Below are 21,747 nucleotides of genomic sequence, written 5' to 3'. Positions count from 1 at the left end.
GTCACCAGCTCTACGATGGCAACAACTGTCAAGTTACAAGTAAGTTTCAATACTGGAGGCAAAGCCTGGCTCCTGCTCTATTCTTAGCAGTAATAGATAAAAGTGATATAGATGATTCATGTGAAAGTCTAGTATAGAAACGACTTTATTTTTTCCATAAGGAAGCTGCTATTATAACATTCCTTGTTCTGTTTGAGGGTAAGTTGCTATTAAATGTCTTTAAAATGACGTCATCTATAAACTATAGAACTAGGTGCTCCAGAGACCCAGTCAATATAATCTCACCTTCTCCTGTGTTTCTTTACTACTGGGACACTTAATTACATTCAGCTACTGTGTATGAAGCATGGAGAGGACTTCCGCTGAGGTGGGAGAGGAGCTGACTCTGAAACCAAGTAAGGCAGTAAAGTTCCGACGATGAGTTTTAGTGTGTTGAGGTTCAGAGGAAGGAGGGGGAACTAAGGAGATCAACTAGCTTTCTTCTGCATACACAGTCCAGACTTCAGGGATAGGTAGATTTTGACACAGGAGATGGGAAAACACCTTTAGTTAAAGGAAAAAGTGTGAAGTAAAGCTTCAAAGTAATGTGTCACTACTTCTAGTACAGCTGATAATGTTAAAATTCTTACAGCAGCAGATTGAAAGCTTGATGTCTTGGATCAACAAACAGGCATCTGTGAGATTCTCATATCTTTAAATTCAAGGCCAAGGTTGATTGCATATGATCTTGAGAGAAGCATGTATGTACTTCTGGGTGGATGAAGTCTTAAATGTGTTTGTCCTTGGGAACTTGAACTCTATTCTCCTCTATCCAAGTATGTTTCTTGGTAGGAAGAGCCTTACCTTCTTCAAGCCACATAACCATAGTCTAAGAAGCATATGTATTTATCCGGACGATCTTCTTCTGTGACTCACCTGTCCTGAAGCATAAATGTGTATATAATTTTGATTTGAGACTTCTATAATAAATATTGTCTAAAACTGAGGTCACATTCTCTTGGATTCCTCGGTTATGTTTCTGTTAAGGTCCTCCTCCTTCCTAATGGCCCTCTGTATGTTGGAAACACCTTAGCACATCTCTGGCCATTATTCCTTTTGTCCTGTTTCCCTCACTGTAGTATGTGAAATTAGAAAATGTAGAGAAGTTGTGCTGTCTGTTATCCAGGCCTGTTTATAAATGGCAGGGTTTCTTTTTTTTTTTTTTTTTCTTTTTTATGGATCATTCTTGGGTGTTTCTCGCAGAGGGGGATTTGGCAGGGTCACAGGACAATAGTGGAGGGAAGGTCAGCAGATAAACAAGTGAACAAAGTTCTCTGGTTTTCCTAGGCAGAGGACCCTGCGGCCTTCCGCAGTGTTTGTGTCCCTGGGTACTTGAGATTAAGGAGTGGTGATGACTCTTAACGAACATGCTGCCTTCAAGCATCTGTTTAACAAAGCACATCTTGCACCGCCCTTAATCCATTCAACCCTGAGTGGATACAGCACATGTTTCAGAGAGCACAGGGTTGGGGGTAAGGTCACAGATCAACAGGATCCCAAGGCAGAAGAATTTTTCTTAGTACAGAACAAAATGAAAAGTCTCCCATGTCTACCTCTTTCTACACAGACACGGCAACCATCCGATTTCTCAATCTTTTCCCCACCTTTCCCCCCTTTCTATTCCACAAAACCGCCATTGTCTTCATGGCCCGTTCTCAATGAGCTGTTGAGTACACCTCCCAGATGGGGTGGTGGCCGGGCAGAGGAGCTCCTCACTTCCCAGTAGGGGCGGCCGGGCAGAAGCGCCCCTCACCTCCCAGACGGGGTGGCTGGCCAGGCGGGGGGCTGACCCCCCCACCTCCCTCCCGGACGGGGCGGCTGGCCGGGCGGGGGGCTGACCCCCCACCTCCCTCCCGGACAGGGCGGCTGGCCGGGCAGAGGGGCTCCTCACTTCCCAGTAGGGGCGGCCGGGCAGAGGCGCCCCTCACTTCCCCGACGGGGCGGCTGGCCCGGCGGGGGGCTGACCCCCCCACCTCCCTCCCGGAGGGGGCGGCTGGCCGGGCAGAGGGGCTCCTCACTTCCTGGTAGGGGTGGCCGGGCAGAGGCACCCCTCACCTCCCGGACGGGGCGGCTGGCCGGGCGGGGGGCTGATCCCCCCACCTCCCTCCCGGACGGGGCGGCTGGCCGGGCGGGGGGCTGACCCCCCCACCTCCCTCCCGGACGGGGCGGCTGGCCGGGCGGGGGGCTGACCCCCCCACCTCCCTCCCGGACGGGGCGGCTGGCCGGGCGGGGGGCTGACCCCCCCACCTCCCTCCCGGACGGGGCGGCTGGCCGGGCCGGGGGCTGACCCCCCCACCTCCCTCCCGGACGGGGCGGCTGGCCGGGCGGGGGGCTGACCCCCCCACCTCCCTCCCGGACGGGGCGGCTGGCCGGGCAGAGGGGCTCCTCACTTCCCAGAAGGGGCGGCCGGGCAGAGGCGCCCCTCACCTCCCGGATGGGGCGGCTGGCCAGGCGGGGGGCTAACCCCCCCACCTCCCTCCCGGATGGGGCGGCTGGCCGGGCCGGGGGCTGACACCCCCACCTCCCTCCCAGACAGAGCGGCTGGCCGGGCAGAGGGGCTCCTCACTTCCCAGTAGGGGCGGCCGGGCAGAGGCGCCCCCCCCACCTCCTGGACAGGGCGGCTGGCCGGGCAGGGGGCTGATCCCCCCACCTCCCTCCCGGACAGGGCGGCTGGCCAGGCGGGGGGCTGATCCCCCCACCTCCCTCCCGGACGGGGCGGCTGGCCGGGCGGGGGGCTGACCCCCCCATCTCCCTCCCGGACGGGGCGGCTGGCCGGGCGGGGGGCTGACCCCCCCACCTCCCTCCCGGACGAGGCGGCTGGCCGGGCAGAGGGGCTCCTCATTTCCCGGTAGGGGCGGCCGGGCAGAGGTGCCCCTCACCTCCCGGACGGGGCGGCTGGCCGGGTGGGGGGCTGACCCCCCCACCTCCCTCCCAGATGAGGAGGGAGGACGCTCCTCACTTCTCAGACGGGGTGGCTGCCGGGCGGAGGGGCTCCTCACTTCTCAGACGGGGCGGTTGCCAGGCAGAGGGTCTCCTCACTTCTCAGACAGGGCGGCCGGGCAGAGACACTCCTCACATCCCGGACGGGGCGGCAGGGCAGAGGTGCTCCCCACATCTCAGACGATGGGCGGCCGGGCAGAGACGCTCCTCACTTCCCAGATGTGATGGCGGCCGGGAAGAGACGCTCCTCACTTCCTAGATGGGATGGCGGCCTGGCAGAGACGCTCCTCACTTTCCAGACTGGGCAGCCAGGCAGAGGGGCTCCTCACATCCCAGACGATGGGCAGTCAGGCGGAGACGCTCCTCACTTCCCAGACGGGGTGGCTGCCAGGCAGAGGCTGCAATCTCGGCACTTAGGGAGGCCAAGGCAGGCGGCTGGGAGGTGGTTGTAGCGAGCCGAGATCACGCCACTGCACTCCAGCCTGGGCGCCATTGAGCACTGAGTTAACGAGACTCCGTCTGCAATCCCGGCACCTCGGGAGGCCGAGGCTGGCGGATCACTCGCGGTTAGGAGCTGGAGACCAGCCCAGCCGACACATCGAAACCCCGTCTCCACCAAAAAAACACGAAAACCAGTCAGGCGTGGCGGCGCACGCCTGCAATCGCAGGCACTCGGCAGGCTGAGGCAGGAGAATCGGGCAGGGAGGTTGCAGTGAGCTGAGATGGCAGCAGTACCGTCCAGCTTCGGCTCGGCATCAGAGGGAGACCGTGGAAAGAGGGGAAAGGGGAGAGGGGAGAGGGGAGAGGGGGGAGGGGGGAGGGGAGAGGGGAGAGGGGAGAGGGGAGAGGGAGCTCTATCTACCACACAGTCCTTCTCTGAATATAAATGGCAGGGTTTCTGACAAGCCATCAGCATATAGTTTTCAGCTCATCTTTACATTGAGTGTGCCAGTGTCAGTGTTGTTTTTTCTTGAGCATGTTATTCATATTGAAAATTGACGCTAGAAAATACAGACGAAATTTCTAGTGAAAAATGGGAGGCTTCCAAAATTCTGTTTCAGAACTAGAGTGCATGCCTTTAAGAACCAGTGTAGCATTGCTCAAGGAACATTCTGTGACCCTGAGCTTTCAACCTTGAATCTGTGCAGTGCCAAGGCTAAATTTGTAACTCCAGAGGAAGGCGCATGTTCTCTGCAGGTGGCAGAGCCCAACAAAGGGGTCAAACCAAATATGGCCACCCTCATCTTAACAATTTCCAATAATTTCTAAGTCACTTCTCCTTTCCTGGGTAGGAATAACTTCATGGATGTGGGAGTATACAGAAGTGTAATTTTATGGAAGTTCCTCCATATGCAAGTGTGAGGAAATAGTAAAGAAATTCTCCCACTCTAACACCCAGTATGTAGGAAGAATTTTACAGAACGTCAAGCCCTGGGGGTACCAGCGTCCTCATTCTGCTACTCCAGCTCCGCCTTCATGCTTTGCCTGTTTGTCAACATCCCTGGTAGTTAATATTTGAGTTCTTACTATAATACCTAGTGATGTACTGGGAAATGTTTAACAATCAGCTCTCTGGGAAAAAGTATGTGCACATATATACCTACATCCGTTTATAATTAAGTGTACTGTATAAAGGATATGTAACACAATGTACAAATAAGAAAATACACAATATTCTTTTCTTTGCTTTTTGTTTTGTTTTCTTTCTTTTTTTCTTTCTTTTTTTTTTTTTTGAGATGGAGTTTCACTCATGTCGCCGAGGCTGGAGTGCAATGGCGCAGTATCGACTCACTGCAACCTCCACCTCCCAAATTCAAGCGATTCTCCTGCCTCAGTCTCCTGAGTAGCTGGGATTACGGACACACGCCACCATGCCCAGCTAATTTTTGTATTTTTGTAGAGATGGGGTTTCACCATGTTGGCCAGGCTGGTCTTGAACTCCTGGCCTCAGGTGATCTGCCCGCCTTGGCCTCCCAAATTGCTGGCATTGCAGGCATAAGCCACCATGCCCAGCCTGTTTTGTTTTCTTTTTGAGACAGGGTCTGAGTCTGTTGCCCAGGCTAAAGTGCAGTGGCACAATCATAGCTCACTGCAGCCTTGACCTCCTGGGCTCAAGCAATTCTCCCACCTTAGCCTCCCGAGTAGCTGGGACCACAGGCATACGCCACCATGCCTGGCTAATTTTTTAATTTTTTGTGGAGATGAGGCCTCACTGTATTGCCCAGTCTGATCTCCACATCCTAGGCTCAAGCAATCCTCCTGCCTCAACCTCCCAAAGTACTGGGTTTACAGGTGTGAGCCACTACACCTGGCCATGATATTTGTTATTACAAATTTCATATAGCTAACTGATTTTCACAGACTGCTTTTTTATTTGGAATTCTTAGATCAGAAGCCAATCTATGGTTACAATTCAAGATTTAACAAAAGCAATGAATAAGTGCTTGATTACTATCTGATTAGGCAAAGAAGTCAGTGCGTGAGTGTTCTTGACATGAATGTTTTTTGATGATTTTATTTCCATAAACAAGTGAGATGAAAGTGAAGCAATGAAGACTTGTGGGAATTAGTCCATCAGTGACGTAAGTGACTTCTTTGCTGAACTGGATAATAGATTTCAAATACTATGGCAATATTTCCTGAATTTTTTATGGTATTTAAAATTTAATGGTTATAGACACAATACACATATATTTAGTCTGCCTCATTAATACTTCACCACTTCCTTTAAGTCTAGACTAGGGATTGGCCACCTTTTTCTCCAAAAGGTCAGATAGTAAATATTTTAGGCTAGGTGGATTCTCTGCCATTGTCTCACAGAATTAGCCATTGATAACATGTGAGTGAATGGCCATAGCTTTACTCTGCTAAAACTTTACAAAAACAGGCATTAGGCTGAGTTTGGCTGAAGGGCCATTGTTTGCCATTTCCTGGTCTAGAAATCAAAATGAAAAAAAAAAAATGAAATCCCCGTTTGTAGTGTTTGCCAATTATCACGGTGCAAATACTCCCACGATGCCAGATTTCAAGCTACCAATGTAACATCATTAAACATACAATTGGGAAGGAATGTGCAGTAGCAAACCTTTACATGGCATTTCCACCATATGCACACAAAAGACACAATTAAATGGGACCCATGCTTTCCCCCATCATAGGTGACTTGTTCAGTATTAGTTAATAAGAACTTGACTCTTAGGGTTGCAAAGTCTGAGTCTTCATTTTTTTTCTTTTTTTTGAGACAGAGTCTCACTCTATCGCCCATGCTGGAGTGCAGTGGCGTGATCTCGGCTCACTGCAACCTCCACCTCCTGGGTTCAAGTGATTCTCCTGCCTCAGCCTCCTGAGTAGCTGGGACTATAGGCACCCACCACCATGCCCAGCTAATTTTTGTATTTTTAGTAGAGACGGGGTTTCACCATGTTGGCCAGGATGGTCTCAATCTCTTGACCTTGTGATCTGCCCACCTCGGCCTCCCAAAATGTTGAGATTACAGGCGTGAGCCACCGCGCCCAGGTAGTCTGAGTCTTCTAAGAAATAGAAATAAAACACACTCTTTAAACAAATCCTGGAGCAACGGGATTAGAGGAGCCTACGAGTCCTACCTGGTGACTATGGACAAAGCCGCTCTTGTGCTGTGGAACAAGAGGACGCAGCAGCCTTCTCGGTGTTGAAAGAGCCATATATAAAGAAAATGATCATCTTGGCAGACAACCAGGAGGTGGCCAGCTAGCCTTCCTCTGTGGGGTTATTCTTTGAGATCCACTTTACCTGACTCTTTTCAGTGTGTTTTTCTAGGATAAAATCCTGGGCATCTTTATGTTTCCACTGGCAGTGGTCCCAACCCACAATTCTTCAGGCCTTCTCTCTAAGTTGTCTATGTTCTGGAAATTTCCCAAAGGCTAAAGTTAGTAGGCTGGAAAGGAAAAAACTCCTTGCCCAAATTCACTGTGAGTTGATGATAGGCTAACGTACCACACTTAACCTAAGGATCCAGGCTTTGGGTCAGTTGCACATTTTCTTCCTGTGAGATAGAAAAATGTATGTATGCAGCCATGACGTGATTTTCTGAAGGAGGGGGACAGTAGCGGCACATGCCCATTGCTGCAACCTACTGGACTGATTTGCTGAAGCAGCTGTTTGCTTTGGATCCCGGGGTTGAAGGAGCAGCCCCAACCACCGCTCCTGCTCCTCCCGCTCCTCCTCCGCCACATCTGCTTTGCATCCATCCTCTGTTCCCTGTGGGAATGGGGAGGAACGTGTTTCTTGGGAGCACCTCCATGATGGCACATGCACCTGTCAGGATGGCTCAGATAAAGAGTGATCCTCCCAGTCCTGCCACAGGCCAGGTCTGCCGCCGTCTTCTCTTCTCAGGCTTCTGTCCAGGCACACTGACTCAGCTTTGAGTGCATGGTATGAATTTCCTGAGTGTTTACTATGATCATACTAACTGTCCCTAGACAAATTAATGTGGATGAAAGCCATCGCATGTCAGAATACTGAATCTGTGCGTGTTTGTTTTATCACAATTAAGTGTTTTACCAGGTATAACTTGAGGGGCAAAGAGAACTCACAATGCGGCCCTGAATGAGTCAGAGTTCCCCTCAGTTTTTCTTAAGCCATCCAACATCTGAACTCCTAGGCTTCTAAAACCATCCTTATCCATGCAGAAAGAATCTCCAGTCATTCAGTATCTAGTTGAGTAAAAGGAATTAAATTGAAGAGCAATCTAATTTGGGGAAAACATTTGGGTCCCATAACTCTGATAATGTATTTGCAAGAAGTTTGCAGAAGACCTTTAAGAAACCTAAAAACTCAGTATGCTTTTCAGGCAGGTGGTGGGAACATCCCACAGGTAGTAACAGGTGCTCAAAAGACCATGGAGGATGTGGCCATATTTGTATCCCAGACCCTGAAGGACAGATTCTTAGATGTCCCAGGGAGTCCTACGAGGCTGATGCAAACACATGCACTGGAGCCGTTGTCTGCTTGGCACCGTCACATCCTGTAAGGATGCTCAGACATGCATTTCCATGGGGCCAGTTTATGATGGTCCTGCTGACTGTGTGGATGCATCTGGTAACATGGGCTGGAGTAATTTATTCATCACCACGCATGACTTATTTTTATTAATATCTAATTCTGCAATATTCCTCAAGTTTTCATCCTATAAATTATTACCTTGTTAATACTGTGGGTTCTTTAAACTGAACAATATGACATATCTAACTATCGGCAACAGATACAGACTATGAGGACTCCAGAAAATTCATGTGCTCTCTGATTCTATTTAATTAAATTAATTAATTTATTTTTTGAGACAGAGGAGTCTCACTGTTTGGCTCAGGCTGGAGTGCAGTGGTGCAGTCTTTGCTCACCACAACCTCCACCTCCTGAGTTCAAGTGATTCTCCTGCCTCAGCCTCCAGAGCAGCTGGGATTACAGGCATGTGCCATCACACCCGGCTAATTTTTGTATTTTCAGTAGTGACGGGGTTTCACCATGTTGGCCAGGCTGGTCTTGAACTCCTGACCTCAAAAGTGATCTGCCTGCCTTGGCTTCCCAAAGTTCTGGGATTACAGGCATAAGCCACTGTGCCCGGCCTTGATTCTATTTTAGAACAGACAATAGGATAGTGAGCTCCAAAGGGCTAGACTATTTGTATGTTGTCTCAGAGAACATGCTTTTGATGTAGATTTGATTCAGTCAATTTAAATAGATCACATTGTGACGATAGCCAGGGGTGAAGGAGGTTGGACAAACTATTTGACCCGCCTTGGTGTTCCCCCTGTTAAAAGTGGAAACAGCACTTTCTGCCTTGTAGGGTTGTTAAGGAACACAAAGAATGTGGAGAAAGCTGTCCTGTTACAACTTGATACTGTCATGTTCGTACTCGAATACTAGCTGCAGATGGTTACAGAAATATCCTGCCAAGGCGAATCGCTTGAACCAGGGAGTCGGAGGTTTCAGTGAGCTGAGATTGCACCACTGCACTCCAGCCTGCTTGGTGACAGAGCGAGACTCCATCTCAAAAACAAACAAACAAACGAAAAAGAAATACCCTGCCAAATAGGGTCTTCATGGAAAGGTGTTGTCACGGGCAGTCAGTTGAGCAACTGTAATATCCAATTCTTCTGTAACCACCTGCCTCTAATTCTACAGCTCCAGCTCCAACGGTATCTAAGATTTATAAGCTATAGAATAGAAGAGACAGTGAGCTCAGTATTGAATCTGGTCATAACTAGTAAAGGAAAAGATTTGGAATGGGAATCTTATAGTCAATAGTTCTCATTGACTTCACAATTTAAATTCTCTTCTTCCTAAAACTTCACTAGCTAGACAAACAAGCAGTTATGACCCCTAGTCACATCATCTTAAATAGGAAAAGAAAATGAATTTTGACTCCCAGAGTTGAATCTAGACGCTAGCAAATGAAGATGCTTTTGTTGAAGACCCTGTGTTGCTGTCACCCGATGCGGGGGGTCATTGAGTGGGGAATTTGTTACCTTCACCACTTGGTTTTAAAACTAAATCAGAAATCTGATGTACTTCCACTGCTTTTTCATTCCTGATGGCCTAGGCCAAAGAATTGGCTCTGCTCCTTAATAATGAAGTCACCCTGAGTTTTACATAAAGCTTTGAGTGGGTTGAGGGGAAGGGTAGCAGGTGTATAAAGTTAGGCTGGCTTCCTCTGGATATACCCTGCCACAGAGGTCCCCCAGCTGCACAGGAGTGGAAATAGCCCGGTGATACCAGCTTAAGGCAGAGGCAAGATGTAGTTTTATTGCTAATACTGCTGTCTTCCTACCCAGCCGTTTTGCCTGTAGCGTTCACAAGGGGGAGTAATTCTTGTGCCAATAATAATAAGGAATATGGTGAAATCACTTAGACACAACTTTAATTTTTGGATTTCTCTTTTGTTAGAAGCACGCTGTTGGCTACTTCCTGCCTTATGTGTGCACCTTCTACCACTTCCACCAGATCCGTTTCCATATCTGCAACTTATAGATTTGCTGAACCTACAATTTACTTGGACTCACAATATTAAAATAATTCCAGATACACCTACTTACATGGGAAAAATATTTCTAGTCCATTTACTCACCACTTTGATCTACCACATGAATCCTTATAGAATATAACTTTGGTTAAAACTATGCATATGGCCATTTAAAAATAGATTGGTATGATAAATAGACTGCAGTGGTCCTGAAACCAAATATTTTAAGTGTCTTAAGTTATATAGTTTTAAAAAAATATAAACTTTTGATTGTTTTTCTGTTTGACCAAAAGTAATGGCAGTGATATTGATTTCATAAATTCAAACTTATCTAGTTGAGGTTACTAGAATTCTTGTTCTGAAATGGTTTTTTTTTTTTTTTTTTTTTTTGAGACAGTATCTTGGTCTGTTGCCCAGACTGGAGTGCAGTGGGGCGATCTCAGCTCACTGCAACCTCTGCTTCCTGGGTTCAAGCAATTCTCCTGCCTCAGCCTCCTGAGTAGCTGGGATTACAGGCACACACCACCACGTCTGGCTAATTTTTTTGTATTTTTAGTAGAAATGGGGTTTCACCATGTTGGCCAGGCTGGTCTCGAACTCCTGACCTCAAGTGATCTGCCCGCCTCAGCCACCCAAAGTGCTGGAATTATAGGCATGAGCCACTGCACCTGGCCTGAAATGGTTCTTAACTAACAAATATGTATGCATATATATCCACACCTCACTACTTATGTTTGTACGTACCTTGTCCATCACTTAAGTCCATCACTCTGTCTCTGTGACTGGTGGACAGAGCAAGCATCATTAAGTTGCCCCAGAGGCTCAGCCGTATCTCAGAGAAACCATGTCAGCTTCACCAGACTCTCAACTTGTCATACACAGAATAAATCTTACTATCTTCTCCCAAGAGCCAAGCTCACTGATAATTTTGCTCTAGGTAAATCTCTCCCTATGCACAAAATGCATAAAATGACATGAAAGAATCAGGCTCAAAAGCATGTACAAATGATGTACTACAGGACGATCACTTTGTCTGGACAGATTTAAGTTAGTGCCTTGGCCTCCTTTGGACCTTAAGCCTTCCACCAGCCTTTTAAGGCTTGTGTTCCAGCTAGCTCAGCTGACTTCCCCAGGCTCTGTGAGAAATGTTACCCTCAGCCCCACTCTTCTGCTCTGCAGGTCTCATTTCCTACTTGGATCCAAGAAACAAAAACCTGCCATTTCCTCTTCCTGGGAAGGTTGCTGACTATATGCAGCCACATCCCTGTATATCAGATATGTACCCTCTTCCCCTTGCTCTGTCCCTGGCTTATTTATACTATACCTTTTTTTTTCCTATCTTTGGTCTCCTATGAATGTATGCCTAGGTGTTACCCTACCAGAACCTAGTTTAATATATCCTGTTATGCTTTCTCCATTCAAGAATTTACAAAACACATCCAAATGTCTGTTTTATCAGAAATACTTGATCTTGTAGATGGATACTCAAGATTTTATATTTAAAAATTCCTAGCCATCCCTGTCCCCTAAATAGATTTTCATACATCAATTTTGTAACTGTATCTATTTGTAGAAATGTCTTGTTATCAATTCTAAGAGCCTTCTATTGTGATCATCTCTACATTACATGTTGGTTTCTCACTTAATTTCTCTACACCCAATAGATGGAGCAGTGAGCCTGTGGCAGATGCAAAATCTGAATTTCATTCTAGAAACTCAACTTCTGTAATATAGTAATAGGTTTGGGTTTTCTTCTGGAAAAACAAGACGCTTTAGAAAAGTTAATTGGTTCGTGCATTAAGCTGAAAGAGCTCCACACAACGCTTGACTTTTTGTGTATCTAGCAATTAAGAGTTAGATTACGCACTTTATGTTCATTCTCTTTAGGAAGTAAATGGGTGATGGTCATGGATGGTGAGGGGGAAGTACTAAGTTTCTACTGTTTTAACTACCGAGGAATAGCGACGGAATTCAGAGAAACCAGGAACTAGAATATAGAGTTTGTTGGGTTCAGACTAATAATTAGCTTTTGTTTGTTTGTGTTATGTTTTGTTTTTGAGACGGGGTTTCACTTGGTCCAGCTCAGGCTGGAGTGCAGTGGTGCAGTCATGGCTGTCTGCAGCTTTGACCTCCTGGGCTCAGGCAATCCTTGAGTAATTTGCCGTCAAATTGCCCCTCAGCCTCCTGAGTAGTTTGGACTACAGGTGTGAGCCACCACATCCAGTGAATTTAAAGTATATGAACAGACACTTCTCAAAAAAAGGCATATATGTGGTCAACAACACATGAAAAATAGCTCAGCATCACTGATCATTAGAGAAATGCAAATCAAAACCACAGTGAGATACCATCTCATGCCAGTCAGAATGGTGATGATTAAAAAGTCAAGAAACAAGGCTGGGTACGGTGGCTCAAGCCTGTAATCCCAGCACTTTGGGAGACTGAGGCGGGTGGATCACCTGAGGTCAAGAGTTCGAGACTGGCCTGGCCAACATGGTGAAACTCCATTTCTACTTAAAAATACAAAAATTAGCCACGTGTGGTGGCAGGTGCCTATAATCCCAGCTACTCAAGAGGCTGAGGCAGGAGAATTGCTTGAACCTGGGAGGCAGAGGTTGCAGTGAGCTGAGAAGCGGCCACTGCACTACAGCCTGGGTGACAGAGTGAGACTCTGTCTCAAAAAAAAAAAAAAAAAAAAGTGCAAGAAACAACAGATGCTGGTGAAGTTGCATAGAAATAGGAACACCTTCACAATGTTGGTGGGAATGTAAATTAGTTCAACCACTGTGGAAGACAGTATGGTGATTCCTCAGAAATTTAGAACTGGAAATACCATTTGACCCAGCAATTCCATTACTGGGTATGTACCCAAAGGAATATAAGTCATTCTATTTTAAAGATACATACACATGTATGTTCATTGCAGCACTATTCACAATAGCAAAGACATGGAATCAACCCAAATGCGCATGATAGACTGGATAAAGAAAATGTGGTACATATACAACACGGAATACTATGCAGGCATAAGAAGGAATGAGATCATGTCCGTTGCAGGGACATGGATGAAGCTGGAAGCCATTATTTTTAGCAAACTAACACAGGAACAGAAAACCAAGCACTGCATATTCTCACTCATAAGTGGGAGCTCAACAACGAGAACACCTGGACACAGGGAGGGAAACAACACTCCCTGGGATGTTTTGGAGGAGGATGGTGGGAGGAGAGCATTAGGGAAAAGAGCTAATGCATCCTGGGCTTAATACCTAGGTGATGGGTTGGTTTGTGCAGCAAACCACCATGGCACGCGTTTGCCTATGTAACAAACCTGCACATCCCGCACATGTACCCTGGAACTTAAAAAAAATTATTATTAAAAAAATTTTACACATCAGTCAGCTTCCTCAGGCTCCACTGTTCAAATTTTATTTCTCTCCTCTCAGCCTCCTTTAATTCTTAACTGCCACCCTCAGAATAAAGTTAGAGAGGCCCTTTGAAAATATCTAATTCATTCTTCCCAGTTTAATGGATGAGGAAACAGAAGCCCAGCAAGGGCAAGGCTTACCCTCTTGGGAGACAGGTATCATCAAAGTTCTAGAAAAATTGCAGTGATCTTGTCTAGCCTCCCTCAGCCCCGTGGTGAGAGGCAGCTCTCTGGGAGTCACTGTGAATAGCAAACATGGTGGTGGGGGAGAAGTGTCAGTGGCCTCAGGCTCCATGTCACTTTCTCTATGCAAAACAATGGAGAGTCATTTGGTACCTGTGAAAGACATCTCCTGCCCTCCCAGGCTGTCAACCCAGCTTATTGGTCACATTGCTTTACAAAAGGGGCTGTTGGCTCACCTTGTCAGCGCCTTGGTATAACTTGGGCCACCAGTAGGACAAGAGTTAAATGGGTTCAATCAAGTCTTAAGCCATTCTCTCCATGTGCCACTGAAGAATCAAATCCCCTTGTCAGCACTGTCCCCCCTGCTAAGCTCTGTCTATATTTTCCTTGATTTGAACAAATGAAACCTCATTTTCATGTGTTCAGTCCTGCTTAGTGGAGGACTATTCACACATGAAGTTGCTTATTTTTTGCTTACATGGTGGCTCACGCCTGTAATCTCAGCATTTTGGGAGGCTGAGGCAGGTGGATCTCCTGAGCTCAGGAGTTCGAGACCAGTCTGGGCAACATGGAGAAACACACCCTCTACAAAAAATGCAAAAAATTAGCCAGGCATGGTGGTGTGTGCTTGTGGTCCCAGCTATTTGGGAGGCTGAGGTGGGAGAATCGCTTGAACCTGGGAGATTAAAGCTGCAGTGAGCCAAGATCATGCCACTGCACTCCAGCCTGGGTGACAGAGGGAGACCCTGTCAAAAAAAAAAAAAAAAAAAAAAAAAGAAATTGCTTATTTTTGATTCTGGAAATGTTACCCCCCAAAAATCAGGGTTTGTTGGTCCGATGAATAACAAACCACGCTCCTTGAGAACGCAGGTGTGTGATCAATAGGAGTTTTATTACTTGGCACAAGGAAGAGGGGCACTGGGATTATTCTCCAAAGCAGTGTCTCCCAGAGGGAATGTGACAGGAGGGTTTTAAGGGGTAATGGAGAGAGGAGGGACTGCATCGCATGCCGAGGAGGGGTCCCAGTGGCACCAATGCAGTGAGTCCTCATGCCAGCACACAGGTCGCATGTGGTTGCTGCTGAAGCTGCTGTTCCCCTGGGGTGGAGACTATAGAATGGCCATGAGGAAAGTTCACCGAATTCATCTAAAAGTTGTTGGGGCCTGTCAGGAGCTGCTTTTAACCTGCTGGGTGACCACGCAGGGTCTAGGAAGAAACAGACTGCAGGGCACGAGGCTGCAAAACAGGCTGATTGCTCAAGTTGATTAAATTCCTAGAATCCCCAGAGACCCTCCCTGTCTGCTTATGGAAATATTCTAGAAGACAGTCGTGAATTTGTTCCAGATGGTATTCCCTCTGAAAGAATCTGTTAGCCTGGCAAAGAGTAGATGACAAGGTTGACTCAGGGTTACTCTGTTGTACCACCAGCTGCTTCTTGCCCTTACCACCCGATTCTAGAAAGAGAAGCAGAACTAGCTGGTAGTAAGACTGCGACGCCCACCTGTTTTCACATTTTCTCTAGTGGAAACTTGAAGTTGTTCCTTCTGCCTAAAAGGCTCCTCTCTCTCTTCTTTCAGTTCTCTGCCTAACTACCTCCTTCTTCTTGACCACTTTTCCTAAAATATCACCTTTGGCCAGGTATGGGAGCTTTCACCTCTAATTCCAGCACTTTGGGAAGCCAAGGTGAGAGGATCACTTGAGCTCAGGAGTTTGAGACCAGCCTGGGTGACATAGTGAGATTCTGTCTGTTAAAAAAAAAAAAAAAAATTAGCTGGGTGATGTGATGCGTATCTGTGGTCCCAGCTACTTGGAAGGCTGAGGCTGGAGGATCCACTGAGGTTGGGAGGTTGAGGCTGCAGTGAGCCCTGATCATGTCACTGCACTTTAGCCTGGGTGACAGAGTGAGACCCTGTCTCCAAAAAACAAAACAAAACAAAAAGAAAAAACACCTTTCTTCCTCCATCCCTTGATTCCTGGCTTAATCTTTTTCATTTTATTTGTACATGATCACTGGAGATTATTTAAGTTCCACACAGAATGGGCCTGGATGGTGTTGTTTTCCATGGTGCCCACAAATGTGCTGGCAAAATGTCAGACGCTCAGAAACATACTGGGTGAACGATCTACACAATGAAGGGAAGGATGGTTGCCAAAGCATCCTGACAGCACCTCCCGCAGCCTCCACGGTGGAGAACCGGCTGTGTGCTCAAAGCCACACCCCTCCTTGGTGAGGGCGTGTGTCCAGATAAGAGCCAGATTGGCGAACGGGTAGAGCAGGGGTGCGTTAAAGCAGTTTCTGCCCTACCATCACAGATCTCACCGTCCTCCTGGCATCACTTGAGTAATCTAGAAAAGACTTCATCCATTCAATGGGGACTCATACTTCCTTTGGGGATTGGGAGGATTAAAGATGAGTCTGGTAGGTCAGAGGGCTTGATGCAAGACAGAAGTGCTTTGAGTGTGTTGTCTGTGGTGCAGTTGCTGGGCTGGTCAGTGGTAAGTTTAGGAACAGTTTAGGATAAATTCTTGCCCACAGCAGCAACTCCTGAGACTTGCTGTGGCAGAGAATGACCTGCAGGGCAAACGTGTATCCCAGACTGATGCAGGACTCTCTTTCCATGCTGTCCTGAACCTTTTTTTTTTTTCTTCTTTGAGACAGAGTCTTGCTCTGTCACCCAGGCTGGAGTGCAGTGGCACCATCTCAGCTCACTGCAAGCTCCGCCTCCTGGGTTCACGTCATTCTCCTGCCTCAGCCTCCCGAGTAGCTGGGACTACAGGCGCCCGCCACCATGCCCGGCTAATTTTTTGTATTTTTAGTAGAGACGGGGTTTTACCATGTTAGCCAGGATGGTCTCGATTTCCTGACCTCGTGATGGGCCCACCTTGGCCTCCCAAAGTGCTGGGGTTACAGGCGTGAGCCATCGTGCCCGTTTTTTTTTTTTTTTTTTAATTTAAGAGACAGTCTCGCTCTGTTGCCCAGGCTGGAATGCAGTGATGTGCTTTTAGTTCACTACTGCCTTGAACTCCTGGGCTCAAGTGATCCTGCTGCCTCAGCCTCCTAAGTAGCTAGGACTCTAGGCATGTTGCCACTATGCCTGACTAACTTTAAAAAAATTTTTTTGTAGACATGGGGTCTAGCTATGTTGCCCAGGCTGGTCTCGAACTCCTGGCCTCAAAGCATTCCTTCCACTTGGCCTCCCAAAGCACTGGGATTACAGGCTGTCTTGAATATTTCTATAGCAAAAAGGAGTTTGTATTTTTAAAAGAGGAGTTTTGGCTTTGTTCTCTTGATAGGGGAAAAGTAGAGTTTTAACTCTCAGCAACCTAATCCTAATCCTCAGGCAGGAAATGTTTTGCATATAAGGCAGTGGAGAATCATTGGGATGAGGAGAAAAGCAAAACACACAAAAGTTTTGTGTGTTTTTACCAAAGCGTCCCTGGAGATAGAATTATGATGCAGCCCAGACTCACCATTTGCCAGGAGCCCAGTACCGGTACGGTGTCTGCTAGGTGCTGACTTCTCAGGTCCCTAATTGCTGCCTTCGGAGGTGTTAGTGGAAAAGAGCCCTGTTGCACTTTCTCCCTTCTGGCTCTGTACCCTCGAGCAAGTCCCCAAGCGCATCTCGGTAGCAGGCACTCAAAGGTCTGAATATGAGCCACCAGTTGGGATTGAAATTCGAGTGACAGTCCCAGCGAAAGCCTTGCAACTCCAAGTGTGGTCCATGAGCCGGCAGCATTGGCATCTCCTGGGAGCCAGTTAGGAAATCTTTTCAGGGCCTCACTCCAGATCTACTGAATCAGAATCTGCATTTGAAAGAGATTCCAAAGTGATACCGCCTACACGTTAAAGCCTGGCTTCAGAAAGAGAGAAAGAAGTGATTCCAGTACCAAATGGCAAGGGAAGTGAATCTCTGTCACCCCTTCCACTCTAACAGGCAGCATGTGCTATTAAGTTAGCCTCACTATAGCTATTATCAGTGCTTGCTGAACTGAATGAATGTTCCTACCTCTGAACGGCAGGTTTTAAAGATGAGATTCAGTTCAGTTAAAGGTACCCTTAAATCAACCACTTGGAATTGAAGCCAGCCCTGCTGGAGACCCAGTCCCCTTCATGGAACACATAGCTGCCTTCCTGTGATTCTAAACACCACTGCTACAAAGGAAAAGATTTCCAGTCTCACCTCAAGTGGAAACTGGTGCTTCTCGTTTTCTCAGCAATAGACTTGGCTTTGCACAGAAACGGCATGAACCTGAAACCAAAGCAATCAGGGACTTAAGTGGGGCCCGTTGGCTTTTTTTAGTAACCTTATGCTAAGAGGTGCAAAGATTTGAGTGCTAGATTTCAGACACAAGTGCCGAGGCAGCCAGGAAATTGTTAGTAATGAATGTTTAAACTCCCAAACGTTGTAGTGAAGACAAAAGAGCTTTTGTGGATATACTGAAACTATTGTTTTAAAATTTTATTTATAAATAAAAGATATATACATATGTGCTTTAATGTGATTAACAGGTTCCATTTTGTACAAAATGTTAAACCTAGAGTCCTCTGCGTCCTGGATGAGGCGTCCAAAGGGTGGAATAGTACAGCATTAGGACCTTCGTTCTCCTCCTGGCTTCTGGAAGAGAAACTCTTGCATGCCCTCGACTTTCACAGCAAAAATAAGTGAGAAAAAAGATAAATCCCATTTATGCAATGATATGTAGCTATGAGTTAATCACGGTATTTCATTCCATGAAATCCATTAAGCTGCTGGCATTTGCATGGCTCTAAGTTTATTTTAAGAGGCTCATTCAAACATGGCCAGGAATATATTGGCCTCTTGAGAGTTTGCATGGCAAGGAGTTATACAGCAGGAAAAAGAAAAAAAAACCCAATAATTATATTGATGCAAGATTCATCAGTATTTTAGAATATTGTCGTTTCAACACGTTAAATTGTTTCTGAGCACTGCTGATTTCAGCACTGTCCCTGGTCCACGTGACGCAAATGCCACCCTTTCCATATATTCTTCAGCAAAAATATAGGAAAAGCCCGTCACTCCCTAAGAGGACCCTGATCCCTCTGGAGAGGAAAACTAAACTCTTTAAGAAGAAAACCAAACCCAACCTGAACTAATCGTCCAAGGAGTCCTGTTTGGTCCCACGAAAGGCAGATTTCCATCCACACCAGTGAGGGGCAAGTCGGGCCTGTGCGGGGGTGAGTCCTTTGCCACCCGACGCCCCCCAGGCTCTACAAGCGTTTAGAGGTCGGAGTCGCAGGGCAGCGAGCTGTCGCAGGGGTGGGTGCTGCACGAGGGAGCGTCCTGGGACTCCCACCCTTCCCCGTCGAGGACGTCCACCGAGTTGGTGTAGGCCTTGGGCCGCGGCCGCGGCATGGGGAAGCCGACCTTGGGCTTGGGCTTGCGGTGCTGGGCAGGCGGCGGTCGGTGCTGGCCGTCGCTGTAGTACTTGATGGCGGGCGCCAGGTCGGGCTCGGGCCACTCCACTTGGATGGTGCTGACGCTGCTGCGGCGAGGCCCGGCGGAGGGCGCCTTGCGGCGGCGGCGACAACGCTCTTCGCACCAGGGCGCGAAGCTGAGCGCCAGCGAGAAGCCGCCCAGCAGCAGGAGGCAGCTGCCCAGGTAGCCCAGGACCAGGCTGTAGCTGACCTGCACCGTGACCGGGCTGGCCGGGGCGGGCAGGACGTCGCGGTCCCCCAAGAAGTGGTTGTACCAGGACACCGGGATGAGGCTGAGGAGGCCAGCGACGAAGAGCACGACGCCCGAGAGCCCTGCCAGCACGAAGTTGGGCTCGTCGTGCCAGCAGCGCACGCCCAGCGACGCCAGCAGAAGCCCCAGGACCGTGGCGGCCAGCGAGGTGACCATGAGTGCCCGCGCCACCAGCACGGGCTGGGCCTCGAAGTAGCCCCACTGGTCCGTCTGGCCGCACTCGCGCTCGCGGCTGCTCTGCTCGCGACACATGTCCCACAGGCCCTGGTACAACTCCACGTCCACTGGCTGGTTCAGGAAGCCCTTCACCAGCCGCCAGCCGGGCGCCAGGGTGCCGGTCAGGTTGAGCAGCAGCCCGCAGGGCGCGAACACCATGCCCAGCGTCATCACCACCGGCGTCCGCATCCCGGCCCGCCGCGCCGACGGCGCCCCTGCAGCCTGCCTGCCTTCTCCGCTGTCGCCTTCTCCGCCGTCGTCTTCTCCCTGCCGTGCCCCAGGCTCCGGGGACCCGAAGTCAGCGCGGACGCCCCGGGCTCCGGGTCGGGCTCCTGAGCCCTGATCGCTCCAGGGACGCTCTTTGTCTCCTGCACGGGGACCGTCCCCACTTAGGCTAGTTCCCTCCTGGCGTCCCGGCCGCTCCGCCCTCCTACTGGCCCTAATCGAAACCAGCCCGCGGGCGGGTCTGACCGAAACCGCGGGTCCGGGCGCGGGCGCCCAGGGGCGGCCGCCGCGGCCAAACCTGGCCCGGGAGGGAGGGACCCGAGGTGAGCGCGGGAAGCGGCGGGGCCACCTCGCCCGCGGCAGGCGAGATGGGGATCCGAGCGGCGGGGACACCCCACCTTGCAGCCGGGCGGCTGGGCCACGCCTGGCCTGGACTGCTCACGGCTGGAGCAAAGGTCGCCCCGCCCCTGGCTCCTCGCGCCGCCCCGCCGGGCCAGGCGGGCGGTGGGCGGGGAGGGAAAGAGGCGGCGCTGGCGGGACGCGGTAGCTGCGCAGCTTCCCTGCTGCTCAGCGGATCTCGGTTCCTAGAATTTGTTTCCGGTCCCTGCCCGTCGACCCTGCGCTTATAGCTTAGCCCTTTACTCCCAGAGGGTTCCAGATCGCCCCCTGGTTTGCTCTGCAACTTGCAGCCACTCGCAGAGAAGTGGGCGGTGCCGAGCGCTCCCGGGGATTGGAGGTGCGCTGGGTGAGTGTGCAGAAGCCCACCCAGTCCAGGAGCGTGTCCCAGAACGTTGCACCTGATTATTTCCTTAATAAAGGCTCCACACTCTGGATTAAATTCGTCTCTAAAGAATCTGTGCCAGTGTATTTCTGGGCAGAAGGGTTACACAAGGATTTGACTTTCCTTTTTCAGCCTTGTGAGACTTTCAAGGGGACTAGAAAGAGGGACCAGTGTTCCCGGATGTCCTGCTTAGCGTTTTTTGCAGGTTTATTTAATTTTACAGTGTACTGTGGCCTTTCCTCGTCTGTAGGTTATTTTACAACTCTATAAATTATAGAAAGCCTGTAGTATTGCAAATGACTTTTGCCAACATCAAGGCTAATGAGTTCGTCCCAGTGGAATGATTATTGTCCAATGGATACTGACCAGTATGGCATTGATTTGTAAATTCATTTTAGCATTCCTGTTTGCCTGTGTATGTGTGTCCTTTTGTTCTTTGCTTTTTTTTTTTTTCCTTTTTCTTTTGTTTATTTATTTATTTATTTTAAACAGGGTTGGGGAGTTTCGCTGTGTTGCCCAGGCTGGTTGCAAACTCCTGGGCTCAGGTGAGTCTCCCGCCTCAGCCTCTGGAGTAGCTAGGACTGCAGGCAAGTGGCCAGCTTCTTTGGTTTTAACATCATACTGGTTTCCTTATTCAATAATGAGTTAAATAACCTCTTTCACACATATTAATTTTATATTTGTGTGAAAGTCACGATGTTTACATTTTTTCTAAAAATCCTTTAATAACACTTTTTTGTATTTTCTATATTTTTACAATGAAAACGTATTGCCTTTATAATTGTTTAAAATTAAAACTATTTTTAAAATTCAAGTTAATTTAGCATTGGTTTGAAATAATTTTGAATATTCCAGAGTGGACAACACTAGGAATGACAGTGACTGCTTTTTTTAAAAGAATATTTTTAAATGAAAAAAAAAAGCCTGTGGTAACATATATGTAACATACAGTTGACCGTTGTAACCATCTTTAAGTGTACAGCTCATTGGTATGACGTACATTCACGTTGTTGTGATACCCTCACCACCATGCACTCCTGGGATTTTTTCCTCTTCCCAAACTGACACTGTACCCACTAAACACTAACTCCCCTTTCCTCCCTCCCTCACAGGCCCTGGTGATCACCATTCTACTTTTTTCTCTCTATAAATTTAACTACTTTAGGTACCTCATAGAACTGGAATCGGACAGTATTTGTCCTTTCGTGACTGGCTTATTTCACTGAGCTTA

General features: G+C 48.4%; 1 protein-coding gene across 1 annotated transcript; it reads right to left on the bottom strand.

The window, feature by feature from the left end:
• Positions 1-18,031: 18,031 nt before the first annotated feature.
• CLDN23 (claudin 23) lies at positions 18,032-21,408 on the bottom strand. The gene has a single exon (XM_063606641.1). The coding sequence runs from the start codon at positions 19,697-19,699 to the stop codon at positions 18,827-18,829; it is 873 nt and encodes a 290-aa protein (XP_063462711.1). The 5' UTR covers positions 19,700-21,408; the 3' UTR covers positions 18,032-18,826.
• Positions 21,409-21,747: the final 339 nt, after the last annotated feature.

Source organism: Pan paniscus, chromosome 7, assembly GCF_029289425.2.
Source record: "Pan paniscus chromosome 7, NHGRI_mPanPan1-v2.0_pri, whole genome shotgun sequence".
NCBI lineage: Eukaryota > Metazoa > Chordata > Mammalia > Primates > Hominidae > Pan > Pan paniscus.
The sequence above is the reverse complement of the archived record's forward strand: the minus strand, read 5'-3'. Positions and strand labels throughout refer to the sequence as shown.